This window comes from Stomoxys calcitrans, chromosome 2 (assembly GCF_963082655.1).
Source record: "Stomoxys calcitrans chromosome 2, idStoCalc2.1, whole genome shotgun sequence".
Taxonomy (NCBI): domain Eukaryota; kingdom Metazoa; phylum Arthropoda; class Insecta; order Diptera; family Muscidae; genus Stomoxys; species Stomoxys calcitrans.
The window spans coordinates 136,447,442-136,468,681 of NC_081553.1; the positions used below are offsets into that span (position 1 = coordinate 136,447,442).

The window sequence follows — 21,240 nt, forward strand, 5'->3', positions numbered from 1 at the left end:
TGTCAGTCTCTTATCAGCGCAGCCATCAAAGTCATCATCATCTCTTCGAAAGTACTTTCGTCGTGGGATCATGGATGCAGAGTAAGTCGTTGACCTGTTTTTTTTTATTTAACTTTTTTTTTATTATTTTGCTCGTTCTGTTTTGATTGCCAGTAAGAGTAAAATTATGGGTGACCAGGTGTGTATCTAACAATATTTTTTTTTGCGAAACTTTTTTTTTTTTTTTTTTGAAGTTAATTTGAAATCTTTAAGATTCGCGTTTAATTATTCTGCGCACATATCTTTCATAAATTAAATTAAGATTTTAGAATACAAATCAAGGTAAAACTGTTACCCATGTTTTATTATGCTAAAAAGTGAGTTGGAAAAAAATTATGCACAAAAACTCGAAATTCTTTGGCACTTGTAGTTTGTTTTTGCGTTTGTGTTAATAAGATTTGGCTATGTCAAGATAAATTAAAACCTAATTAAGGAGTTTCCTTCGTTAACTCCTTTTGAATATTCTCTATGATTTCTTCCTGTTTTATTTTATTACATGAAAAAAAAAAAAACAAAAAAAGTAAATAATTAAATGTTAGAGACATTCTGCAATGGACAGAATTTTCTTAGGTTAGAGTTTTTCTATATTATGATATCATTTAATTAATTGCTTTTGTTTAATCTTACTTCTTACATTTTTTTTTCCTTTGTTTATAATGGTTAATGTTCGAACTTAATTAGGTTTAAGGTATGAGTTGTATAAATGAATCCTTTTTTTTTTTTAATAAACGTTGTCAATATGTATTCTGAATAAGCTTCCGAATTTTATCTGATTGAATTCTCAGGTTTTTGCTAAGGTTGAACGGGGTCATCTTTGGGGTCATAAATGACTGTGAACGAATGGGTTGTCTGTTTCGTTATGACCATGGTTGGGAGGGCGTTGAAAGCAACAAAAGACACCATGTTGCTTAAGTCTTTCGATCTGCCAAATTTCTCTTTACTTCTATCTCTTACCTTCTCTTACTTTCTTTTACTTTCTCTTTACTTTCATAGCTTTCTCTTTGAATCACAACAGCTATCCCTATGTTTTTGCTATTTTTGCATAAACATGGTGGTTCTGTTAATTAACACCAATTCCTGGTTTCCGTTTCCCTTTGCCTTTTAACTTATCCCTCCGTTCTCCTTCTTTTTTTATCTTGAATTCTGCACGCATGGAAAAAACTTAAATTTTATGTAGCTCAGTGGTATAAGGTGCCTTGATGCCCAACGAACCCCCCCACCGACGAGCACTAAGGCCGGAGACAATGCGTGCTAGGGCTTTCTCGATGTGCCACAACAACATCCACCACTTTCCACAACGTCGCATGCTACAAATTAAGCATCCTTTTCAACATTTTATGTTAATGAAAGTGCTTAAGAAATGAAAATTGTCAAGTGAATGTGACGATTTAATTTAGAAATTTGTGATAACATTAAGCAAATCTTACTATTCCTAGGGAGTTTGAGTTTTTGCTTAGTTCAGTTTAAAAAATCTATCAAACCAACTACATTTTAACAAAATTTTTAGTTTAACTTGTAACTTTTTTATAGTTGCAGAAAACTATTCAAATTTAGGAAATTTTATGAACTAAATTTTTGCATATTTATATTCAACTTGAAGAAAATCAATTTTAGGTATCATTGAACTGAAAACAACGAAACTTTTACCATGTGTAAATAAAAGCTTTGTCTACCAAAGGAATATGTAACTTGTTCAATAGAATTTTGGTAAAGTAAAATTACTTACCAAATTCAAGCTTATGAACTATTTACGATTAACTAAAGATGTGAAAAATTTATTTAACACTTGCAATTTTTCCTTGTTTAGTGCAAAACTTAACTAAATTATAATAATATTGACTTACTTAATTTTTAATTAATTCTATGAACCACTTTTTTTTTAATGTAGAGGTAAAGCCGATTCCCCCACGGCAGACAAGAGAATTCCTGCCATCCGAATGAACTGGGTTTGGAAGATGTTGAAGTACAGTCTATTTAGCCTACGAAACGTTTCAAATAGAAAGATTATGACTCAAGGGTTATTAATAAACGGCTGACGGTATTAAGATGTCAGTTCTGTGTTTACATTCACAGCAAACCACCCCATTTTTTACACGTGCTCTTTCTATCGTTTTACCTGTACACGTACACACACGAGCGCAAGTTTGTTTGGTTGTGTTGAGAACAGTGTTATTTTTGAAATAACATCTTGATGACGAGATGGCGAATTGCACCATATAATTTGTGGTTGTTGTACAAATGAGACCAACGTTAATTGTTTCGCCATGGTTTATTTATTTATTAAGTTAATAAATAACAAATATCGTTACAGAATACTATATACATGTATACATTTTATTATATAAAATAAAAAATATATGTAACATTATATAAAAACTAATAGCACGTTTACATTGAATTTTTTATGAACTGGATTTAACTAAATCCAAAAACAAATAGTGTCCGTTTAAACATGCATTTTTGGGGATTTTAAACTGTTCATTAAATCCGGATTAAAGGCTCTTGTCAGTTGATTTTGTAAAGGGAAAACAGATGATCGAGCCATTAAATCCGGAGTTAATGAGCAGTGTAAACGGAGGCAGACTTCTCAGAATTTTGTGGAGATGAGAAGTTATAGACGGTTGAACATTGTTCACTGCCCTGCAATTATGGGTAGAAAGGCACAGGAATATGGCAAACACTTTTTTCCTGTCTGGATTCTCTACGGCCACTCACCATTCTTGACTAATGTGGAAGCTTGATATGGCAGATAAGAGGGAACTCCGTCCTTCCGATTGGCTCCCATTGTACTTATAGGCATTGGATAGCTGTTAAGTTTGCTGGCCGCTTACCATTAAATCTAATATACCCTAATTTTAACAACCAACATAGTTGCAATCACAAAAACCAAATTTTTATTTTGAATTTTATGTTTACACAAGGCAGATATAAGAAGGTGGTCTCACGGGAACAGCTGTTACCAGCCCGCCGGGTTTGACGGTATTAGGATGTCCCATTTTTGTTTGCTTTCTCTTTGTTGTTATCTTCTTTCTCGCATATTCTCTGTTCATGTACACACACGCACACAAATTTTTTTGTTTGTGTTGGCATAACGCTTATAGCTGATCGGTTACAAGGTGGTAGATTGGTTCAAGTGATTTGTGGTTTTTGTACAAATGGGACCCCCTTTAATTATTTCGCCATGACATTTACATTAGGTTTTTGTAAGGCGAATTCAAAATTGTTTTGATATTTGCAGCTGTGCTTATGTGTGCTTTATTTTACTCTAATGCGTATAACAATGACAAAACTATTCAGCGATATGCTTGTTAGCGTATTTGGAACGTATGACGCACTCAGTTGTATCAAACATAATACGAAGAGCAGTTAATTTTGACAGACGTCAAACGGAACGTAGTTTGATTAGATGTCTCCCGTTTATTGTGCGGCACAGGGGAAATAGCAAAAATAAAAGAAGAATAGGCTAAAAGAAATTTTGAATATTTTAATTATATATTTTTGTTACAATTTTGCCGAAAGTCAACTGTCGGCACTTTGCTAAAAAAAAAACTAGACGGCTGTATAGAAATCGAAGGAGGCGGTTGCCAAAAAGAAAGAAGACCTCCAAGATTCTCAATCATTTTTTGTGAGTGAACCTTACCACAGAGCTGTGAAGTGAATCAAATCGGAGAAAATCAGGCAAGGTCGTCACTGTTGTCTCAGTAAAAAAAAATATAAAATTCAACAAAAGCAACATGGTAAGTCCAGCGAAAGGATTACTTAGTAACACAAGGGACATGTAGCAGCGTACGGTACGAGTTGATGGCAATGAAGGTTGTGTAGCGACGGAAGCAACGAGTAGTTCCTTCTCACACACATTTACAAATGAACTCTGCATGCCGCTGCTATAACCCAACGGCTGTTTGTCATCATGTTTATGAGAGCTCTGACAACAAACAACTTGCAGAACTGAACTTTGACCAAAAATTATAAAATTACTTAAGCTCACAATTCTCTTGACGATGGTCAACGGAATGCTAATAATATCCCATAATTTCTTTGTTGCCATTTTAGGACGTATTCCTGATGATTAGAAAGCACAAGACTACCATCTTCACGGATGCCAAAGAGAATACATCGGTGGCCGAACTTAAACGCATGCTGGAAGGTAAACAACAATTAGAATCTAAAATTTAGAATTCATATTATTCAATGACAAAAATTCAGTGCTCGCAGATATCTATTGTACGTATGTACGTTTATTTGCTCAAATATGTACATGTTTCCACAATATAGTACATTAATCTCTCAAAAAATGTGCAATGCATTACGCCAAGAATTGAAAAAGCAAATGTATATTTAATTCCTATGTCATTATACAATATATATGTACGAAATACATTCACGATAGTCGTACGCGATGGGAAATAACTATGTCTATATACATGGATATGACCAATATCCAGTCGCAAATATATAAAAAACAAAGAAATGTAAATCTCAGATAGCCGTAGAATTCCCCAAAGTTTATAATTAAGATGCCCATATAATGATTTTACATTCAAATCTGGAAAATGTGCATCATGACAGTTTATATCTCTAGAGCCTCATATGCCGAATGGATGGACATATTTTTCTGTTTGTCAAATTACATAAATATTACAAAACCCAATTCCAATAAAACTTATTTGGAATTGGAATTAAACGATCGATCGCCGCTGGAACATGATGGCCATTGGTTACATTTAAAAGCGCCAATAACTCGCCTTGTCGTATCGAGCATCATATGCACTCAGTATTTAAGCAAGAGCTGGTGGCACCGCGACTGCAGTTGCACCACTCCGTAGGGAGCATTCCACTATCCGTAACTTGTGCACGCGTTCGGTAGCTCTCAGCTAAGCTTGTCGCGATAACGAAGAGCACCACACAGATTGAAGTTCAAAGTTCTAGGCTGTGTGATGTTCATTGTTATCCCGTGCCGGGATGATCGATCTCAACAACAAGTTAAGCGACTGGCAACACAACTTCCAGGCTTCCGTATATTATAGGCCGTTAAAATGTTTTCGTTATAAATTACACCTGTATAGGTTGGCACATTTAGCTGTCGTGGGATACCTCATTAAAGCCGATACAAGATTTCCGAATGATGAGGTCTCCGGACGTTATTACTGCAAAGCCTTGTAATACAAAAGGTTGACGAAATATCAACAAATTTGATTATTTAAATGCACATGCTTTCAAATTTTAAAAGGAGATTTGGGCTTTCGAACATGTTTTTCCGACTTCCGAGAGCGTTTGTGGTCTATATTATCACAAAAAAAAATTTTTGTCCCAATACAATTTTTGCGATTTTAAATAACTCGGGTTTATGGTAGCTCCCATTTCGAATATTCTGCTATATATATTGCTTATATATAATCGATAATCTAAAATGGTTCAAAAGATAGTTAATTTTCTTGAAATTTTATAAAAAAAATTTTTTGGGCGGCAGCCCTTGTTGATGAAGAACTACAACGGGTCAATCCGGTACGTCCCATCGGGTCATGGTTGTTTTGTCATTGTAGAATTTTTTAAATAAAATAAAATTGTTGTAAATGGTTGCAACATTGTTCAGATTCTTGAATTAATCTCATGGGTCATTTGCTCAATTTATACTCCTGACGTCTATGAAGTGCAAACAATATTTGAAAACATAAATATTTATCGAAATTGTATATATATCTGATTCCATTTTCTTAAAATTCACAACATATTTTCTTCATTCACCAGCCTATGTGGTACATATAGTCACATTCAAGCGCAGGTGTCAAAGTTGGGAGAAAAATTTTGGTAACAAATATATATGCTACTGTATTCAAATCCGAACCGATTTACATAAAACTACATATTTTTGGGGGAGATTTCGCCCCAAATGATTTTTATACACTACCATGTGGCTTTATCTATAATATAGGGTAAAAATTTATTTATTAAATAGTACTTCATGGGCCCCTAATAAGGTACATCGGAGATACTTTCCTTATATCAAAGAGTACTGTCTGATGCAAGTCTTATCTTGATGAGGGATGTCTCTTTTATAGCCGAGCACAAAAGGCGTATGGCCGAGCAACAACATTAAGTACAAATGTATTCAATAAGGGGATGGCTTTGTCCATAAACATTCCATTAAGGAAATGCGGAGTTCATTTCTCCCATATTAAGCTGTGCTGTCGGATACAAGTTTATTTAAGATAAGGGCTCCTCTATTCCTAACGGCGCACAGTTTTGCTCCGTTGGGAAAAATGCAAAAATCTAACGTTAATTTTTTTAATTGTTTGGGTATCGTTTAAAGAACACTTCATATAAGAAGAATTAAACAAATGTATGTTCGAAGTCCCCATTCAAGTAATTGCTGTTTTTCTGCCAAGGTTTTATTTATTTTTATTTACATGAAATGTGAGACTGTACCATTTAGTTGTTGTTGTTGTTGTTGTAGCAGTTTTTGTGTACTATCTTTCGTCTGCTTGATTCTGTTGAGTGTCAAGACCCAGGAACTCCGCGACTAGGATGGGGTGCGTCCACAGGGATCTGGGTCTGGCCGGGCAGTTAAACAGGTGACGTGTATCGTGCGGTCCCTGGTTACAATCGGGACATACATCTTGCACGTCGGCATCAATCCTAGCTCTGTGGGAATTGAGGCGGCTGCATCTGCCGGAACGTAATTGAGCCAGAACCACTCTGGTTTGCCGGGGGAGGTCGATTTCTTCGGGTGCAATGGGTGGTGGTCGTTCTCCAAGGACTACATTAACCCGGTAGACAATTAACGCGTCTGCTACCGTGTCTGCATGAATGTTGTTCAGACCCGCTTGATATGCCGCTTGATCTAGAGGTTCTCTCTTGTAGCGCTGGACCTCACGCTCTAGATCGTGTAGATCTACCTTAAGGCTTCTGGGCGGTGGGTATCTATCCACAAGATGATGATTTGGATGATTTCTGCGATAACAGCCCAAAAGGTATTGCTTAGACAGCATGTAGTTATGTCTTCGCACTGGTAGGATCTTTGTCTCCTGATGGAGGTGGTCCACATGAGAACTGAGGAGACAACCCGTCGCAGTTCGGAGGGCGGCATTCTGACAGATCTGAATATTATTCCACTGCGTGTCACAAAGTTGACGTGACCACACTGGCGCTGCATAACTTACCACAGACCGGCCAATTGCTTTATACGTGGTCAACAAGGTTTCTTTGTCTGCACCCCAAGTGCTGCCAGCGAGTGACTTGAGGACCTTGTTTCTACTTTTGACTTTATTGCAGATTGCTGTGGCATGTGGGGAGAAAGTGTAGGAGCTGTCAAATGTGACGCCAAGTATTTTGGGACACTTGATGGTCGGAATCATTTCTCCATCGACCATCACAGTCAGCTCAGAATTCACCTCACGCGTATTTGTAGTGAACAGTGTGGCTGAAGATTTGGTGGCGGATATCTTCAGATTTCTTGCAGCGAAATATGAGGCAAGCTCGTTGAGGTAGACGTTCAACCATTTAGTATGGCAGCCATGTAAAAAATTCTCTTCAAAGAGGTGTCGCAGTGAGCTTTGACTTGAATCGGGCAGCACTCACTGATATGTGAGAAGTTTTCCCCTGTTTCTTAATAGAATGTTCATGGGCAAATTTGCATTTATATTGCGTACGTTAAAGCAAATGCCATCTATAGCCATAAGAACTAAAATGGATACACCGATTTGGACCATACTTGACAGAGTTCTACCAGATGTCATCATACAAATTTCAGCCAATTCGGATAATATATGCGCCCTACAAAGGTTCAAGAAATTAAATTTGAACATCATTTTATATGGGTGGAATTTCAGTTTATAGACCTATTTGGATTTTACTTCCCAAAAAAACCTCCATATACCAAATTCTATAGAGCTCTATATTTACTCGTAACTATTTTTGTCCAACGAAAGTACAAAGTGGCAACACTGTGCGACGTGCCGCGATGCGACGCCATGTAATATAGAAGTTTTACAAATTTCACCAGCGGGACAGCCACCGCTTTACAAATTTTTCTTATGTTCTCGCCAGAATTCGAACCCAAGTTTCCAGTAACAAAGACGGACAAACTAACCCCTGCGCAGACTTGCTAACCGAATTTTATACACCATCCACAATTTGTCCAGATCTCTAGGTATTGGCAGAAACCGAAACTGCTTTACTTTGGAGTTACATATGTTTGTAAACTGAATCGTTTTACGCAATTTTTTTTATATTTTATTTAGCATTGGAACACTTTTTTGTTACAGGTATTTTAAAAGTTAAACCATCAGACCAGCGTTTGTACAACCAAGACAATGATATTATGGAAGATGACAATACTTTACAGGATTATGGTATCACTATGTCAACAGCTAAAGCGCAAGCACCGGCCCAATTAGGTTTGGCTTTAAGGTGAGTTGTTTCCTTGTTTCTTATAAAACTGTGGTTACCGACTGCTTAATCAAATAATAATGTTATTCATAGTCCATAGGCCACAATCAACAATAAATAAGACCCGTTTGTTGATATAAGACTTAAAATTTTGTAATATTTTTTTATTGCCTAATTGAAAACCAACGAAGTCTTATCGCAAAACCAAACCGCTGAATAACACATTGAATTTTGAAATATTGATATTGAGGCTGCTGGACTTTTGTTTGTCCTATTTTCAATATTAATTTTTATGTATGTCAATTTTTTGAATGTGCAAAGAAAATGGGCTAATTCTGTCTGGATTTAATACAGCTTAACGCTGAGAGACTTATGAGATTGTCGGTCATAAGCCATATGGTGTAGTTTAATGATTGTGATTACATTTCATGTGTTCTCATACGTTCAGAGCTGTGCAGTGTTTTGTTCATCCTAACACGAATCCCATTGCTTCCTCTCAATCATTTTTATTAAAACATACTAACAGACTGAAGGTTGCAGTAACGACTTTTGTGAGGAATTATGCCATTTGAAAAAGAGGTATTGCAGCCATGTAAAAACTTCTCCTCAAAGAGGAACGCCACCCCGTTCGGACTCGGTTATAGAAAGGAGTCATTGATATATGAGAAGTATGCCCCTGTTCCTTAATGGAATGTTCATGAGCAAATTTGAAATTGCATGTATGAAATGTAAAACGACTGCTGTCGATTTTTGTCTTCGATAAACTGAATGGCTTTATGGATCTAGATCAAATATAACATGCTCTTTCCCTTCAAATTTTTGTAATTGTTGATTATTTTATAATTTATTCATTTACACTTGGTTTATTCAAGATCAATGCTTATCAACACAAAATAGCAATAATGTAATTTAGGCAAGTGTTTGTTATCTGTCTTGTAAAGCTTTAATTTGGCAGAAATCAATCATTGAGACTCTTCAATTAGCAGTTTTTCTTTCGATTAGACCATCTGTTAATTTTATTTATTAATAATGAATCAATCAAACTTCTTCATTGATAGGACAGAAGTTTATGTTTAAATCAGGGCGTCGGAGTCTTTGTTGAGTCGGAGTCGAAAACTTTTACTTGACTCTAACTTCGGCCAAAAATTTATTTTTTGGAATAGGGGCTATATTCTTAAATATACATGCATATGTGTTCAAAGAAAAAATGGCAGTGCGGCCAGCTAAAAGCAAATTTTGATTTTTGCATACATATATTTTGTTTTATTTAGATGTTTGTACGTAAGATTAATTATTAACCAAATTCCCAATTCCCTAATTTTATTACAATAAATTATGTAATTGAAGCTACAGTAATTTAAAACATTTCAATGAATAATCCCAAAAATTTTCTGTTAAAAATAGTAGGAGTATTGAAATGTATTTTAAAGCAAACGGCACAAAAATTAAAAGTTAATTAATAAAAATATAAATTATTTCTGTTTCTAGAGTAATAACATATTTTTTGACGACTTCAACACATTTACGATGCATGGAGTCCCAAAGATATACAGGCATCTCTTTACAAGGAGTTTTTGGTATCTCTTTAAAAAGATTTTGTTTCAGGCACTATAGTTGCGTTCCATAGCTCTTCCGTATTCGTGTCGCTGTAAAATAATTTCTAATGTCTACCAATATATGTTCTATGGGAGGAGACTGAGCAGGTACGACTTAACCTGGCCAACATTGACTTTTAATCACTCCTTTGTCAATTTACTAATATGTTTCCGGTATTGGAATGCCAATTTCAGAAGTATATCCCATTCTGCATTAGGTAAAATTATATGTTCCGAAATTCCAACATAGACGTGCATATTTATGGCCTACACCATTGTATAAAAGGGTCCAATGTGTCAATACTTTTTCCCCCACAATGTTTGATTATCTTTTTCGAATAATGTGCTTTATATTATATGTTCGGAAGACATCCGAACTGTCTTGACCCAGTTTCACCAAATAATATAATTTTACATTTGTCGGTCAACAAAATATGTTCCTCCAATTTTTCCATTACGCAATCAATATGTCCTTTAGCAAACTAAGCTGATTGTTTCTTGCTCAGCATTGGTACTATGGTACCAACTACAGTCAGATTCAGCCATTTTTGAATCGTTTTTGAAGACGCAGTAGGATTTGCTTTGCTATATCACACAAACTATGGTCATCAATAGTTGATGTTTAACGTTTGAGCCCAAGTGTTTCAGACTTTTTCTATCTGATGAGCTTTTTGCAATGATTAGATCAAGCATCCTACTATTTTCTAAATTTCTCTACATTTTTTGTAGTTTTTTAGTTAGTTTTCGTTGTTTTGTGGTAATTCTCGCTTTTCATTGGAACAGTGCTTTATTCGTCCTACTATTGTAGAAATTATTGTAAAAAATAAATTAATTACAATTTAAACAGTTTTAATGCGACTTTTCTATACATAGTTTTAACTTTTTTGTTTTAAATTTAATACTGTTTAATTTTTTTATTACAAATCATTCATACTCTTATTTTTTTAACAAGACCATGGAGTGACCAAACAATCAATGGCATCAAAAAATAGTATTTATAATGAACTCATATTTGTTTTTTTTTTTTTACTTTTTACATATCCTTCTAAGTACCCTTAGAATATCAGTTAATTTGGATATTGATATGCAAACAAATTTGACTTTTCCAAATATGAGGAGGTAACACTCCTATTATATTGAACATAGTCGTATATGTATATATATAAAATTGCGCTATTATTATCCGTTTTTGTACTAATTAAAATAATCGATGTACTAAGTCCCTCGACATCCTTACCAAATATGGTCCATTAAGAAACAGGGGGCAAACTTCTCACATATTAATGAGCGCTGTCCGATTCAATGATAAGGGGTTAGGCGTTCAGCGTCATAGGTGGACATGCTAACCTCTGCGCTACGGTGGCCTCGGTTCGAATCCTGGCGAGACCATCAGAAAATTCAACAAAAAAGTTTAGAGGGGTACCAAAACGTACTGTTTCAAATTTCATCAAAATCGGATGAATAATACTCCTTTTATGGGCTCAATACTCTATATCGGGAGATCGGTCTATATGGCAGCTTTATCTAAATATGATCAGATCTGGACAACATTCAACAAACAGGTGTAAAGGTCTATCAAAATGCACTGTTTCAAATGTCGAAAATGCCCATTTTATAGGCTCATTACACTTTATCGGGAGATCGGTCTATATTCAAATGTGGTCCAACCTGGACCATAATAGATCTTTTATGGCCTCAATACCCTACATTGGGAGATCGTGTGGTCGGGCAATAGGGCAGCTTTATCCAAATATAGTCCGTTCTGAACTACACTTCACAGAAATGGGATAGAAAACGGATGAGAAATGGCCAATTTATTGCCTCAAGACTTAAAGGCTGGAGATCGGTTTATATAGCGGCTATATATAACTAAAATCCGATTTTATGAGATCAGAAGTTCAGGTTTATATACAAAGAATACGAAATTGTTTGGAATTTTTTTTATACCCAAGATATCGGGAAAATCATAAATACCCAGATTTTGGTTATAAATGGGTAAATACCCGGGCTTATGTAGAACATGTATCGGATTGGCATGATATGTTTTTCAATAATAAGTGTGGCCACCTGCAGAAATACATCTATTGTGAATGGAATAATACAATTAAAAACAATCTTATATATAAAAATCAATTTGTGTCTGTTTGTCGGTTTGTTTGTTTGTGTGTTTTTTTATACCGACCATGGCAATATGGGGCTCAAATGAATGGTATTTGCGAGAAGAATTGTGGATAACAGATTCGTATTCGTTTTGGACAAATCTCCCTCCCCAGAAAGGACAAATCTACGACCATAGCAATATGGGGCTCAAATGAAAGGTCTTTGGGAGTATAGCACGAAACTGATATCAATATTCAGAAAAACGTGTCTATGGGGCCACCCCACCCCCATTACACCATTTGGGAATAGACCACGAATCTGATATCATGCTGGCGATATTTGTGAGGTACTATGCCATGTTAAAACTTCTCACCAAAGAGGAGATTAAAATTTTAATCGGAGATATGTGAGAAGTTTACCCCATTTCCTTAGTGGAATGTTCATTGGCAAATTTGGAAGAACCTGGTCCACCCGGTACTGATTTTAGGGCTTGGATCAGTGTCTCGATCCGCACATTTTTGAAAAACCCCTAGATGTCAATGCATACCGCCAGTGTGTACGTCTTGTCATCGCCGTTTACCAGATGCCCCACTTGAGGCCGATGATCTTGTGGAGTCCTACTGGGTGTACTACCGATATCTGGCGTAAGAGGGCGGCTCCTTAACTTTCTCAGCGACCATCTTCCCCTTCCGGCATGGCCGTGGTATCCTTTTTGGAAACCACAGTCCTCCATGGAGACTCAAGGTAGATGTGCCTGGCATGTCAGTTCTATCCCTTCCAGCATAGTGCATATTCCTCAGTCCCGGCATGGGATAGCTGTGAGCACCACACAGGCTAGAACATTGAGGGCCTATCTGTATGGTGTTCATTGTTGTCACGAGAAACTTAGGTGCGAGCTACCAGGTGCGTTCACAGGTTGCGGATGGTGGAATGCTCCATACAGAGTAGCTGCAACGGCAGTCGCGGACAAACAGCGGTATCGAGCGGAGATTCTAAGTTAGAGGCCGCCGCACAAATACTGAGTACCTATGATGCTCGATATGACAAGGCGGGTAAATGGCACCTTTAAATAACCAATGGCCACCATGTTTCCGCGGCGATCGGTCCTTTGAATCGGAACGAGCTTGCTGGCATACAGGAGCTTGACAAGGATCGCCACCTCCATATGAAAAGTGGCTACAGCAACAACAACAACTCTATCTTCAGTAGTCTTAAAATACAACATCATGTGTGTTCAGCGTTCAGCAAAAAAAATCACCAATGAATGGTTTTGTGCCAGCCTTTGGTACCTATTCCGTGGTACGGATATTTTGCTTCGAGGAGCAAAATGAAAACACGACCGCTCCACTCAACAGTTACTATTATGAAAGTACTCTCCTCTAAATTTTTACTGAAAAGTACTTTGGAAAAACAAAATAAAATAAGTTCGCGGAAGGCATTTGTTTGCTAGGGAAAATCCTGTAACAAATCACTTTCGCTCTCTCCTGCTAGCAAATAGTGTACGCGAAAAGACTTAGTGGCATCGGAAAAATGTATACACTGAGGTGGCAGCCTTTGCCGATGAAGAACTCCATCGGGTCAATGTGGTACGTACAATCGACTGCCATAGGATTGAAAAAATAAGTAGTAGTAGTAGTAGTAGTAGTATTTATTGAGTCTTTTCTTTTTCGATTACATTGGAATACTGGAATGTACTTATCGATAACAATATAATATACTAAGAACTATTGTTGTTTGGTTCTAATACACGATTATTTGTCTTATTTGCTACTTGCTTAACATGAAGTTGTGTATATGAATGAAAAATCATAACAAATGAATTTTGTAAATAGAAGACTTGCTCCCGGTCCTCACTGTCTCTAACAGAGCTTGATTGTCTGTTAAATAATAAATAATCTTACAATTAAAAAAACATCTAAAACGAAATAACAATAAGTCTGTTAATCACTATATCGAACAGATCGGAATGGTTTAACCAAATAATAAATGTAGTAAAGTATCACAGATCGTGTGTATGAACTATCGAACGTTCAAATACATATATAAGGCAAGATATATCACATTTTCGTTTTGCTATTAGAATATATTGCAGGGTGAGTAAAATTGTAATAATAATAAATTCCTATGATTTAATAAATTAATATGTAAATATATATATACATCCTCATCCTCTAATTGAAAAAATAACTGATTTCGATTTTGTATCTAATTTTAAACAAACAATTTATCGAACGACAAGCCGAACAAAAACGTAAGCATTCCCATACAAAAATGGGTTCATGTATGGGTTCGTAACAGTTGTCAACAATGCGAAGCAAATGTTTAACCAGTCACTTGGTAATTTGGTTTCGAGCGAGAATTTTTTAGCAAAAAGTGAAATTATGAAATTATACAAATTTTAGCATTAAAAATCCTTGGGTGCCCACCACGATCTCTATGATAAAAATAAGGTGCCAAAAAAGGTTGTCTATAATAATTTATGGACATGTCTCTTAAGCGTGCTTCAGCAAATTTGGACACAAAGTGGAGCTTCTTGAGACTCCAAAAGTAAAAATTGTTCCTTTGTTCCTCGAGATTGTTGTTGTTGTAACCACATGCCCATATATGTCGAGATGATGATGCTCGTCAAGCTCCATAAATGAGCAAACTCGTTCCGGTCCAATGGACCGATCTTCGTGGTAGTAAGATGGCTGTTGGTTATTAAAAGACGTCAATAACTCGTATTGACATATCGAGCATCATAGGCTCTCCGTATTTATGCAAGAGACTGAGACTCTTCACTCGATATCGCTGATTGCCCGCAACTTGTGGACACGCCCGGTAGCTCGCATCTTAGCTTCTCATGAAAATGATGAAAGCTACACAGTTTAGAGCTCAAGGTTAGTCCGTGTGGTGCTAATAGTTATCCCGTGCCGGGTGGCCTCGAGGTACTTGTAGAATGTTTGGTTCCTCCTCACCCGCCGAAAACAAAAATTAAAAGAAAAGCTTTAAACGTTTAGTTTGGTTTAGATTTTTATATTTTTGTAGCCGTTAGGACGAGTAAACACTGCAAATTTGAAAAAAATCCGTCGGCAGTGCCAAATAAGGCAAAGTTGGCTATTACTTACGCATTCTGCATGAAGATAGTTACCAAGAAGACGCTGAACTTCAATTAGTAAACAGCAAAAATATACCTACACCGTCAGTCCTATATAGGAAAAATATTATTCTTTATCGTCTTTAAAATCAAAGAGTATTTGGTAATTTCGGTATGTCTGTCAGTGCCAAGCACTCTATAAGCTACCGAGCCGAAAGTTATTTTTGATTTAATTTTCCCATTGGCAGTTTAAGTTCCAGTTGGGCTCTATGTTAGAAATATACATCGATAAAGCCACATTTAGAGCGATATCGACATAGCTAAAATTTAGAATCATGACTCGGATTGGAACCTTCAACATCCATGCTGAATACGACCCACATCCGATCATACATTCAGAAAAAAAGTTGTTCATAGAATTAATTAAAAACTTATTCCTATAAAGTAAGCCAATCTTAATATAATTTGGTTAAATCTTGCATAAAACAATCAAACATTTCAGGTGTTTGCTAAATTGTACACATCTTTAGTTAGTTGCAAATAGCTCATAAACTTGAGTTTGGTAAGTAATTTAACTAAACCAAAATTATATTCAACAAGTAAAATATTCCTTTGGTGGTCAATGCTTTTATTAACTCATGATTAAAGTTTCCTCGTTTCATTTCAACGATCCGTAAATACGATTTTCTTCAAGTTGAATATAAATTTGTGAAAAAAAATTTGTTTATTAAAATTCCTATATTTAAATAGACTAGAGAAACTTAAAAAAAGCACAAGTTTTAACTTTAAATTTTGTTAAAATGTAGTTGGTTTAAAAGATTATTTAACTGAACTAAGCGAAACCACTAACTTTCTAGGAATATATTTGCTGAATGTAATCACAAATTTCTTAATTAAATCGTCATATGTACTCAGGGCTGTCAGGCGTGACGATTTTTTGGCTAAAATTTGGCCTTTTTACGCTTGACGATTTTTTCTTTAAAATTTCTACCTACCTCAACTTACAATGTACATCATTTCACAGCTGAAAGGTTGTGTAGATTCTTCTCAAACTGTTTATACCGACTACAACTCAATGATGCATCGCCTCGAAGAATATGCCATATTGTATAAAGATCCTTCGACAATTAAATTACAAGATTAGACCGCGTGTCATGCATTGGGTATATACTGCAGTTGTTAGACCTATAATGCTATATGGTGTTGTGGTCTGGTGGACAGCGCTTCAAAAATCCATTTACTGCTCAATACTTAACCGCATCCAAAGGATGGCTTATTTGTGCATCACAGCCGTACTGAGGACGACAACATCTGGTGCACTGAATTTAACGCGACATCTTATGCCTCTGGACATTGTGGCTACCCAATTTGCAGCGACCACTGCCGTGAGGTTAAGGGAGCTTTTTCATTGGTCATGTGGCGGCTACGGACACTGTGTTATCCTTGATACAATATCCGATGTTCCAGGCAGTGTGGATTACACCCTACCTTTAGCCGCTTTTTGATAAAAATTACTGTACCACTATTCCGGATGGTTCCAAACTAAACGACCAGGTGGGCTTTATATAGAGAGATATAATGTCATTACGACGACTGTCATAAATATCTTCTTAGACAGCCAGGCAGGTATTAAATCCCTGGAGAATGTATTTCTGAACACAAGAACCGCCCTCGATTGTCGCAAATCTCTCAACGAGATGGCTAAACAGTTCAAAATTCACCTTTTCTGGTTGCCGGGCCACAGATCTATCCCAGTGAATTCTAAAGCATACGAGCTTGCGAGTCTAGGAACTACCTTACACATTCCATTGATACTGAAATCTGTGAGTATGCCTTTCGCGACATGTAAGCTACGTTTTCAGGACCAGGCCCGAAGGACAACGAATGGTAGATGGTCACAAAGCGGGGGTTGTGAGCATACCAAAACAATGGGCCTAGTCTAGACTTGAAGAGGTCTACTGCGTTGCTGTCATTGGCTAGAACAGACGTTTCAGTTATTGTGTCTGTCATGACAGGTCACTGTCTAATCGGAAAACATGCTGACGGACTGCTGACCAGCAACGACTTTTCTAGAAGCTGTCAGGACATCGAAGAAGAAGAGATTTTGGATCACCTTTTGTGTGTGTGTCCCGCACTAGCAGTTAGAAGGAGTTCCACTTTAGGTTCTCATTACTTTGGGAACCTGTCTGATTTAGCGGATGTGAACATTCGCAAGTTATTGGGCTTTTTAAAGCGATCTGGATGGTTCAACGGTTGAAACTAGAAGGCATCTTCCTTCTTCTGTTCCTGTAGTATCACAATTGACAAAAACGTCTATGTGAGTCTGATGACAGACTGCCACTTAAACCTAACCCAACCTAGTACCTATTAAATAAATAAATAAATATGTTTAGATTAATTATATATTTGTCTTGTGCAATCGTTTAACATTAGTCAGCTTTTAATCAAAGGTGTGAATAATATAACGCGAAAATCGGATATAGTACCTAATACAGTTTTTATTGCAAAATATTTTGTTTTGGCAAATGGAGTTATGGATGGATAAACCATAATATTGGGTTGCCCAAAAAGTAATTGCGGATTTTTAAATGCATTTCCATACACTTTTTTCTAAAGCAAGCTAAAAGTAACAGCTGATAACTGACAGAAGAAAGAATGCAAAGAATACAGAGTCACAAGCTGTGAAAAAATTTGTTAATGCCGATTATGTGAAGTTAAATTTTATTGAAAATTTATTCGTTTTAACTTAACCATGGAATCACTTTTGTCTGAGTGTACGTATTTTTTTTGTTAATTTCAAACAAATAATGACAGCAAATAGGTAATAAGCTCTTCTTAAAACCGGGCGTAATAAAAATTCCGATCGACAATTTTTACCAAATTTCATAGTCGAATTCGACATATAACAACTACTCATAAAAAATAAAAAATAATAAATGAATGAATACATAATTTAATTCTAATCTTAATAATAAACCCGTTCATGGTTTAGCAAAAATAAAGAAAATATTATTTCCCAGCATCGTCGTCGTCGTCGTCTTTGACAAGCATAATATCGTTTTGTAAAAGTGTCGAAATTCGACTGCGCCTTCGACAACTCCTAAAGGGGGAGAGAGTCGAGCTTATTTGACCAAGGGAATGAACTTCACAAGAAATTATGGATTTTTTATTGATTGCTGAAAAGAAATTGCCAGACAACAGACGGATTCGATCATAGGCCACTCTGTAGACGTTTTGTTGCAAGCAGACTGCTCTTCAGCTCAGTAGTGTTTCTCTCCAACCTCCCGTCTGTTGGGCCTACAGTGCATAGCATTTGTTTTGTGGTAGTTTTGAAATGTATTGCACATCCGAATTGGAATATGGAGATTTAATTTGGCTATAATAAGTTAATCCCTTCAGCCGTTGTACAACATCTCTTTATGTGTCAATTTTGCCTTCGACTTTTAAGTGATTTTCAAGATTTTTTTTTTTAATTTTCTGAAAGACTACATAGTTTTTTAATTGCAAACATAATGCGCATAATTAATAGTGAACGTTTGTTTTTTACTTGCAGAAAGGAAAACGGCGACTTCGAATCACTCGATGTTACATCATATTCATCTCCACCAGATTTACCAGAAGTTATGAAAAATCAAGAGGCAGCAAATGGCAAGGAACAAGTGGCATAGATGCATACATTTAAGATTGAGACAGCAACATGCAAAGAACATGCAGTAGTAATTTAGCAAAGAACATAACAACAAATCTTTCGAAATCATAAAATCAATTAACAACTTCTCCTTTCATTTAATTTAAACAAATATTTAATATTTAAAACTATTTAAGTCGAATGAAGAAATAAACAAACACCGAGCAGTGGCAAAAATATAGTTATGTACACAACCGATTACGAAACGTCATCGTCCTCCATCCTACATTCTAGGAAAGTAACAACTGCTAATTAAAATGGTTTTTTGAGAGGAAACCGCAAGCTTACTATAACGGTGCTAAAAACTGCAAGCGTTTGAACTTCTATATGAATAAGGTTCTGTTTTTTTTATTGCATTGCATGGAGAGAAGAAGGGCTCAATTTAATTGTATGGAGATTTTTTTCTTTTGGTTTTTTGTCTTAAATCTAATTGTAAATCTAAAAGCAAATAAATTATTATAAGCTAAGGAAAACAACATACATACAATTAATTCATACGAACAATTCAACCCGACGTTTTCATTGCTTAATTTATATTATAAAGAATGTTTTATTTTAGACAACAAATGGAACTTGTTAGGAAAAATATAAGTGAGTGAAATATTTTCGAATAAAGGCCTTGTTGAATTTCGTTAAGACAAGTTTAAGTGGAGCGAAAAAAGTGTGGCAGTGAGTCATTAGATTTAACAATTAAAAGTAACAAACAATAATCAATCGGTACACAGTATTGTTATATCACAATTACCAATCTAAGTGTCTGTGGACTCATTTCTTTGGAAGCAGTAAAAAAAATAAATAAAAAACACAACAAAAATATGAAATACCAATGCGCTAAGAAGTACTATTACTTTTATCCAGAAAAATTAATTTAATTTTATTGATGTTTATTTTTCGATACTAACTTAATTAAAATAAATTATCAGCCCTATGCTGAATAACAATTCCCTGGGAGTTTATTCCCTACTCACTTTTCCCCTATTCTGAATAACAATTTACTGAGAGTTTTTTCCCTAATCCCCCTTTCCTTATTCTAAACAAACTTCGAAAAAGGGAAATCTCTCCCAGGGAAAAAAGTAGCTAGTCTGAATCGATATAAAAGGGAGAATAAGGCGATAAAACTTGGGAAAAATTCCCCCAAACAAATGAAAGGGAGTTAGGATACAAAATTGTGAATTTTTTGCTTTTATAAAAAAATTGTACCACTTATTACTGACGAACAATTTAAAATATATGGAAAATATTTTTCACTTTTTCATCAAAAACAAGTACAAATTTTGTTAGGTTCTCCCGGTTTAAATATGTCATGTACACACCATAGACGATTTTCTTAAGTTTTTCAATTTTAAATGGCACTCCGTTCCGTGTCGGATACTTAAAAGAGGTCCCTTATTATTGAGCTTAAAGTAGAATCGGGCGGCAGTCAATGATGTGCAAGAAGTCTTCCAACAGACCACCACAGCATTCATACGATTCAGCCACCTTAACTCCTTTTGGCAAGGGAAAACGCCAACATGCAGGATGTGTGCCCCGCATGCAACCAGGGACAACACGTCACAATTAATCTGTCTACCAGACCACTTTGGAAGCATCTAATTTAGCCTATGATTGTTGGATGAAGGCGGAAAGTTGTTATCACAACACATAAATATGGTGACAAGCTGTAAGCCATAATTGTGCACTATTAAAATACAAAAATTAAAACAAACATTATAAAAGCAACAGTTAACATGTTTGTAAACTTTTGTTTATCAACCTTTTTAACTTCTTTTTGCTTATTTTTTCCTTTTTATGTTCTTTTCCAAAAAATAATATTGGGTTGCCTAAAAAGTAATTGCGGATTTTTTAAAAGAAAGTAAATGCATTTTTAATAAAATTTAGAATGAACTTTAATCAAATATATAATTTCCATTTTGTTCGATAACCTTTTGCCATCTTCCTGGCAAATTTAGTATTCCACGCTCATAGAACTTCTGGCCTTTATCTGCAAAAAACTGAACCAAGTGCGATTTTACAGCCGAAAGTTTTACCATTTAAGGAGTTCTGCAAAGATCGAAATAAATGGTAGTCTGATGGTGCAAGGTCAGGGCTATATGGTGGATGCATCAAAAGTTCCCAGCCAAGCTCACTCAGTTTTTGGCGAGTGACCAAAGATGTGTGCGGTTTAGCGTTGTCCTGGTGGAATATGACACCTTTACGATTGACCAATTCTGGTCGCTTCTCCTTGATGGCTGTATTCAATTTGTCCAATTGTTGACAGTAAACATCCGAATTAATCGTTTGGTTCCTTGGAAGCAGCTCAAAATATACCACACCCTTCCAATCACACCAAACAGACAGCATAACCTTCTTTTGGT

General features: G+C 35.8%; 1 protein-coding gene across 1 annotated transcript; it reads left to right on the forward strand.

Moving 5' to 3' along the window:
• Nucleotides 1-3,480: 3,480 nt before the first annotated feature.
• Nucleotides 3,481-19,522, forward strand: LOC106090867 (elongin-B). The gene is made up of 4 exons (XM_059363231.1): nucleotides 3,481-3,776; nucleotides 4,093-4,186; nucleotides 8,304-8,448; nucleotides 18,752-19,522. Exons 1-4 carry the CDS (start codon nucleotides 3,774-3,776, stop codon nucleotides 18,864-18,866), a joined length of 357 nt encoding a protein of 118 aa, XP_059219214.1. The 5' UTR covers nucleotides 3,481-3,773; the 3' UTR covers nucleotides 18,867-19,522.
• Nucleotides 19,523-21,240: the final 1,718 nt, after the last annotated feature.

What these genes read in the sequence shown, in the direction of transcription:
- LOC106090867 (XM_059363231.1), top strand. An exon ending in ACTTAAACGCATGCTGGAAG is followed by an intron (nt 4,187 to 8,303) that starts GTAAACAACAAT and finishes TTTTTGTTACAG; the next exon opens with GTATTTTAAAAGTTAAACCA. An exon ending in CAATTAGGTTTGGCTTTAAG is followed by an intron (nt 8,449 to 18,751) that starts GTGAGTTGTTTC and finishes TTTTACTTGCAG; the next exon opens with AAAGGAAAACGGCGACTTCG.